Below are 7,565 nucleotides of genomic sequence, written 5' to 3'. Positions count from 1 at the left end.
GTGAGTAATTAATGACAGAATTTTCATTTTTGGGTGAACTAACCCTTGCATTCTTTGCCCTGATTTTTGGAGACAAATCTACAAAATAGATTTAAGCAAACACAATGTGTTTAATAGAGTGCTAGACTCATTTGTGGCTGAAAACATAGCCAAACTATTAAAAAAACAAGCGTGCATGGGGCCGGTCCTATGGAGAATCAGTTTCTTCAGAAAGATTTCTGAGCACACAGATTCCATGTGGGTCTGGGTATGACTAACCATAACCATCCATTCTCCCTTTAAACAGCCATTAATACAATATTTTAACTTGTATGTAACACAAGTTTCAGAACTTCATGACTCCAGTGAAATGTCCTATGGATAAACAATAAAAACCCTGTGTGTTTATGCTTTCTTTTCATTCCTTCTGTCGAAATTGTCAAAAACAGTAGCTGCATGTAAATTGCATTGAAATTATTTTCAAATAAACATAACTGTACAGCATGTAAACAATGAATGCTGGTAAAACGAAAACAAAAATACATATTGAACTGAAACTGACAGACATTAAACCACTTTTTCGATTTACATCGCTTCAATGACACGTGGCTCTTTCCCAAAGTTCAAAAATATCCCTACTTCCTCTCCTCTGTGTGTGTGTGTGTGTGTGTGCATTTAGGTGTGTGAATCCAGTACCAGCACCTTGCACTCACGCTTGGCAATTTTGTCAAGTGACAAGATGTTCCTGTCTGGAGGGAGGTACAGCGGCCGTCCAACAGGAGAGCCCACGGGAGGGGTGATGGCCCTACGCTCCATAACACTGCCTGTCCTGTAAGACATGAACATAGACATTGATCTGTGCTGCATAAATGAGACAATCATGATTTGACAAAGAAAACATTGTGAAGTGAGGCAGTTGTAAGAGGATGTACCAGTTTACCATAGGCTATATCAGAGTTCCTGCCTATGTAGACAGTTCTAAATCAGTCAACTAAGATCTTCCATTTCAGTTAGAATAATGCTGTAGAACAGGTGTTTTTCACAAATATTACTAACTTGTAAAGACCGCTAAATACATTCATGTATAGACCCATTAATACTGTGTGTGATCAAAAGTTTGGAGTCACTAAGATTTACCAAGCTGCATTTAATTGATTAGTAATATTGTGAAATATTATTGCTTTTTAAAACAAGTGTTCTATTTAATTATTGTTTAAAATGTAATTTATTCCTGTGATGGCAAAGCTGAATTTTCAGAAGCCATTACTCCAGTCTTTGGTGTCACATGATCCTTCAGAAATCATTGTAATATTTGGTGCTGCAGAAATGTATCTTATTATCAATGTTGAAAACAGTTATACTGCTTAATATTTACTTTAAAAAATCTCATTGACCACAACCTTTTGAACAGTAGTGTATATCGTCACTGCACTAAAAAGAAAATATTAAATTAAACGAATTAAATCGTTAAAAAATTTTTGGTTGGTAGTGCATCTTTGTTCACCCACTGTGTAAGTAAAATCAAACCTTTAAAATTAATTCAAATAAACATTTTTTAATTACTTACTATTAAAAATGCTGTCAACAGAAAAAAACAAGTAATCCAAACAAAAAATAAAAATAAAAAAACACACAAAAAAGGAAATTTGTTATATTATATTATTGTTAAACATATTTAATTAATATATAGTGTGTACAGTGTACGTGAGAGAGACAACCTGTAAGATTGAACTGTATTTACATTAAGTGAAATAGATGAAGATCATCTGTTTGTGTGTGTGTGTGTGTGTGTGTGTGTGCACGTTCAACGCTATACCTTGTGAGGTGAAACTTGGATGGCTGCTGGTGAGAAAAGGACTGAGAGCGGCCCAGACTTAGACTGGCCTGATGTCGGTCCAGAATATCTCTAACCGCTGGACTGGACGGACTGTTCTTGCGGGACAACGGACGGGCATCAGGGGGAGGGTTGGACACGGACGCTGTGAACTGTAGCTTCAGTTTCATGTGCTGACTCAACTAAAGACAGAGAAGACAGAATAGCGGATATTGAGGTGTGTAGATCCAGTAATCTAACTCATTGGTTTTGTTGAAGGAAGTGAAACAGAATACGGAATTGCTCACGGCACACACATATTACTCTTTACCTCAAAAAGACCTGCTCGGAGTATCTGGAAAGCCACACTGACGGAAAGGGTACTGCCTTTTCGACAGTAACCCAGGTTACTGAGAGGAGAATGACACACCACTGCATTCACTGCAGGATCCTCTTTCTGTCCACGACCTGAGAAGAAAAGAGAATCAAAAAACATCTGGACATACAGTACAAAGCAATATTTTAGTCATGATCAAGCAGTTAACACACACACACACATCAGGCACATTGAGATGTGCTGCTCGTACAAGATATGCAGGTTCTATTCTGACCCTGGTTACGTCCTAATCTTTTTAACATCATTTCCTGTTCTCTCTGCACTTTCCTTATCAATAAAACAGCCTACAAAAAACACAAAAACAAATAAGCACAAAAAGAAGCCAAAAACTACAATAACATTAAACATTCTATTCATAAAGACATAAAAAAAATAAAATCAAAATATGAATGCGTTTGGAAGGGTTATTGTCCATCTGCAATGTCCAATCAGTCAATTTGCAGTCTGGGTACTTTTACTCATGCGTGTTTGATGTGCCAAGCCTGACATTAGCTCATCTGGCATCACATTACAAATACTCACATACACAGCTACAGCCTCAAACTCTGTGTTCTCTACATCTACAAGCATGAACCACACCCTTTATGAGCAAATAACATTTAGCAACTTTTGCCTTTGCGCTCTACTTTGCTTTTATCAGGCCTGTCTCTGATAGTGTGGCAACACTTTTTCCAATGTTTGCAATATTTTTTATCAACTTTGCAAACAACACTTTTTAATTGACTGTCAATCTCGCATTGCTTAACATCCTCTCACTTTAACTGCTACATTTCCCCCCTTTGGTCGAACACTCTTCTTGACACTTTTTTTGAACATGATCCAAGAAGTCTCTCTCCTCCCTCTTTAAACCAGTGTTGTTAATGTTTACTAAAACTAAAACTCTTAAAACATTGCTTTTGTTAATTGAAAAAAAGCTTAAATAAAATGCAATATAAATATTAGAAAATAAACTTATTATAGTGGATTTGGGTGTCTGCCATGACACTCGCTGTGAGAAATACCGCAACGTTGAAAACGAGAAAACGTTGGAGTTCTGTTATCACTCTAATATCACACTCTTATCAGCCATTTAGATTCAAGGACCGGATAAAATAGATAGATAGTTGTATGTATTTTATATATATATATATATATATATATATGTATATATAATATAAATATATATATTTCACATCCTGCCCAATATTGTCCAACGAAACAATGCATATAATGTGCATATTATGGGTTAAAATCACATTGCATTCTAACATTGTAACATTGCAATCTAAAAACAAAAATAATGCTGTTAAAGCAAATGTTAAATTCACTAAACTAAAAAATGAAAATAAAACATTTAGTGTGTTAAATGTGTTTGGATTGACGTGAAGGTGCGACAGATTATTCATTCATGAGTGAACTAATTAAGGAACTGCTCTGGATTCAGTGAATGAGTAATCAGACTGACTAATCTGCGTTTGAGAGTCGTTTTGAATGATTCATTTAAAGTACGACTCAAGAGTCATCTGATTGTGAATCGTATTAAACTGGTCTCGCTGTTTCTTTTTGCATGTTTATTTGCTTTGCGGTCATGTCTCATCATTCAATCCAGACTCTCCCCCTCGCACCTTTAAATAATGATCTGTGACAATTGATTCAACATTAACTGTTTAAAACAGCATTCGCTTTTGTGTGCTGCTGCATTCACACTCCAGACAATCATACACCTGAAATGTCTTTTTTGCAGAATGTGGGTCTTGACGAACCGGTGTGTTTCTCAGGTTTAGTGACTGCGCTGGGTTGTTGAGTTTGTCCGTGTGTTGTTTGCAGAGGGTGTGTGGAGAGGCACAGGCGAAGATGTTTGGGAAGTGTTGTCAGCTGAGGCCTACGGGTGGCAGCTCCAGTTCACTGGACAGCTTTCCATTGATGTATGGTTTGTTAGGATAGGACAATATTTGGCCGAGATACAATAATTTGAAAATCTGGAAAAAAAAAAAGCAAAAAAAAAAAAAAAAAATATATATATATATATATAAATATATATATAATGAAAACAGAAAATTGAAAAATAATACTATAATATTATATAAATAATACTAAAATAACACTGCTTCAAACATATTCTAGACTCAATCATATACCCACCACCAGGAGCGTTTCTAGCCTTTCATCAGTACTGACCCCTCATCAAAAAAGTGCCCCCCATATTTTAACAGTCTTTTTTAATACTCTTTTTTGATATTGTTATGGATATATAGATATAAATTGTCTTTACCTGCAGTACAAAATCTTTCACGAGCTGCCTGCCCAATAAACTGCTTCACAGCTGACAAACTGATTTTCTTTCCTACAATAGATCGTAGGTAATAATCTACCTCTTTCAGTGTCTCCTTTTTGTTTTCTGACTTACAAAATATCCCATTGCACTGTAAGAAACAGCTGCAAATGGTCCAGTGCTTGAATGTACTGTCCATATGAATCAAACTGAATCACAAACCGTTTCAGACCTTTTGGCAAACCTGTTTGACCGATTAGATCAAAGTTAAAGAGTAACTAATTCACGATCTGGCATCACTAATTCTAATGCTAAACAGCTGATACTCAACATGATTTCTGAAATATTGTCCGAACAAATGATTCTCGGGTGTCACATGTTAATATATTAAAGCAGTCACACTAATCGGTTCAATCACCATGCAGCTCCATGCAGCCATATGTTCTTAAACTTAAGCCACTTGTTTTTACTATTTTACCCTTCCTCACCTTCAGGCGTCCAGACTAGACGGACTGCCAGAAAGTCCTGCAAGTTGTTGAGGAGGGTATATCGCACCCGGAAATGTTCGTGAGCCTTGACCGCACTGGGGCAGCTAGCTGTCATAATGAAGCGCGGTCGGTCCAGTCTCACACTAGGGAGACTATAGTGAGTGTAGATAGAGTTGGTGAAGGGCAATTTAGAAGTGGACCACTGCAAGACTGCAACTAATGGCACCTCTAGTCCCTGCAGCAAAAAGAAACATGACATTTCATTAATACTATTTATTTAATTTATACATTTATATCATCAAAGTTTTAAATTATTGCAAAGAAGATAAATGGCTGTGGGATACATATTTGTAGCCTGTTATCACTCAAAATATCCTGATGGCCCACCTCAGTTGAATCATCTTGTGGCTGGTTATTGAGCTGCAGCTGGAAGAGAAAGTTCTGCTCCTCTAGAGCACTGAGCATGCTGGGAAGGTGACTGGACTCGCTGTCCATTCTATAAAATGATGCCATGGCAACTTCTCCTGACTGATGACTGAAGCAGATAAACAATGAGATAAACATTAACACAGACTCTCTCAGATGCATCTGGCTGATTCTATAATTGCAGGAACATTTGGTGTCCAAAGTCTTTTTTTTTCTCTTTTTTTTCAAATACTTATATTTTTAATTATTTTAATAATTTGTTACTCATTGTCATGGATCACAGGATTTTACAGGCCATAACAATATAATATTTGACGTAAAAAGTGTCTTATATGGCTAAAAATCATGATTTCTTGTTGTCCGAATTAGTGTCAATTCTGTTACCAAGGTAGAGTGACAGTGTTGACAGTATGTAACAGAATGGACAATCATACACAGAGAAACACACACACACGACTGTCAATTCTGTTACATACTGTCATCATGATGAAATCATGATTTTCAGCTATATAAGACACTTTTTACAAAAAAATAAAGACAGACAGTTGACCCTGAGAGGTCAAGTAAATATCTACAGCGGATCTAAATATTTGTAATTAATTATAACTAGTTATGATTAATTATTCATATTTCCCCATGAGCTGATTCGCTACAATATAATTTTTTTTTGTTTGTTTGTTTGTTATGGCCTTCAACATCTTGTGATCCATGACAATGAGTAACAAATTATTAAAATAATAAAAAATATAACCATTTGGACAAAAGCAGAAAACAAAATTATGACTTTGGACACTAAATAGTAAGGCAAACTGGCAAGGGTAAAATGCATGAAACATTCAAAAGCAAAAACTGTAATTTAATATTAAAGTATGGCATATTAAAAAACATAAAAACACGCGCAAAAATCCTTGTGCATGATTGTATCCCTGTGAGCCATCAAGAATAACAATTACAATTCCTCAAGGAAATAGCAGTGCTATTTCATATATATATATATACACATGAAAAATGGGGGCAAAAACAAAAGTATTGCGTTTATAATTTTGTGCAGTGTATATTATACATATATATATTCCAGGAAAAGAAGACGAAACACAATTCAGTATGCATTGATTTAAATAAAGAATTTAATTATTATGTTGATATCATCATGATCAGTTACTTTTTAAATGTTAAACATTCTATAACCTTTCAAATTAAAATTTTAAATTTCCTAAAATTATGATGTTTACAAATTAATAAATTGTCAATAAGTAAACCAATCCATCTTGTGTTATCTACAAAACAATGTTTAAACATTGAAGTGTTTCAGGCTGAATAAATAGCAGAAGTTTATTAATCAGAGACAGGAATTTATATCAAACCATAATCAGAACGTTTGAGGATATACTGTAATCACACTCACAGGTGTGCGCGGTCACACGCAATGTTTTCTCTTACCAAACATTGTCCACCAGCAGCACCGAGCCATCTGGCATCATTGGTAAGTATGAAGCATTGAAGTTGGGAAGGATCTTGATGTCACGCACACACACTTCCTCTTGAGAACTTGCATTTAATACTGAAACAGTCAGATGTTCAAACATACATAAACAGGACGTCTATCACACAAAGATACAGGAAACCACAAAAATAAAAGTGATGCACTACAGCACTACAGAACTACTGCCTATTTCTAGCACAAATTATGACTACTGATGTGCTTACACTATAGCAGTGGAGACAAAAATCTATGTTTGGGACTTTTCTAGCCATGAAGCAGCTGAATGAAACTGAACCATGTACAAGTCCTCTGTTTTCTCATAAATGCATTAAAATGTTTTGAACATAGTTGACAGATTTAAAGAAAGGACATCATAATAAAGCCATACAAACATATCCAAGCATTCTCCCATGAACACTGGGTGGATAAATATGGGAATAATTACTTCTATAATGAGGTATAAATGTCTTTGTTCACTCCCTTACATTAGGACCACCAAAGGACCTATTATATCATCACAGAAGACAAACAGACACTCGTAGTTATGAAAAATTCACAAGAGAGGCTTCTATTTTGAAACTGAGATTTTAGGACAACGAGAATCACAGTTACATTGATAATTAAAACACCTGCATGTCATGATAAACATATACCTTTCAAAAGTTTGGGGTTGGTAATATAATGTTTTTGAAAGAAGTCTCTTATGCTCACCAAGGCTCCCCCCCCCC

At 35.5% G+C, this 7,565-nt stretch overlaps 1 protein-coding gene across 2 annotated transcripts in view; it reads right to left on the bottom strand.

Moving 5' to 3' along the window:
- The window catches only part of trappc14 (trafficking protein particle complex subunit 14), a 16,144-nt gene continuing 8,579 nt past the window's right edge, over positions 1-7,565 (bottom strand). For both annotated transcript variants that reach the window (XM_016571205.1, XM_016571206.1), the window contains 6 exons: positions 6,795-6,915; positions 5,316-5,463; positions 4,929-5,163; positions 2,124-2,260; positions 1,796-1,995; positions 1-808 (listed from right to left, as the gene is read on the bottom strand). In XM_016571205.1, the coding sequence (XP_016426691.1) occupies positions 655-808; positions 1,796-1,995; positions 2,124-2,260; positions 4,929-5,163; positions 5,316-5,463; positions 6,795-6,915 (995 nt within the window). In that variant the 3' untranslated portion in view covers positions 1-654. The remainder of the gene's footprint in view (positions 809-1,795; positions 1,996-2,123; positions 2,261-4,928; positions 5,164-5,315; positions 5,464-6,794; positions 6,916-7,565) is intronic.

This window comes from Sinocyclocheilus rhinocerous, unplaced genomic scaffold (assembly GCF_001515625.1).
Source record: "Sinocyclocheilus rhinocerous isolate Xijiao unplaced genomic scaffold, SAMN03320098_v1.1 scaffold742, whole genome shotgun sequence".
In the NCBI taxonomy this organism is placed as follows: Eukaryota; Metazoa; Chordata; class Actinopteri; order Cypriniformes; family Cyprinidae; genus Sinocyclocheilus; species Sinocyclocheilus rhinocerous.
Note: the sequence above shows the minus strand (reverse complement) of the source record. Positions and strands in the feature narration are given on the sequence as shown.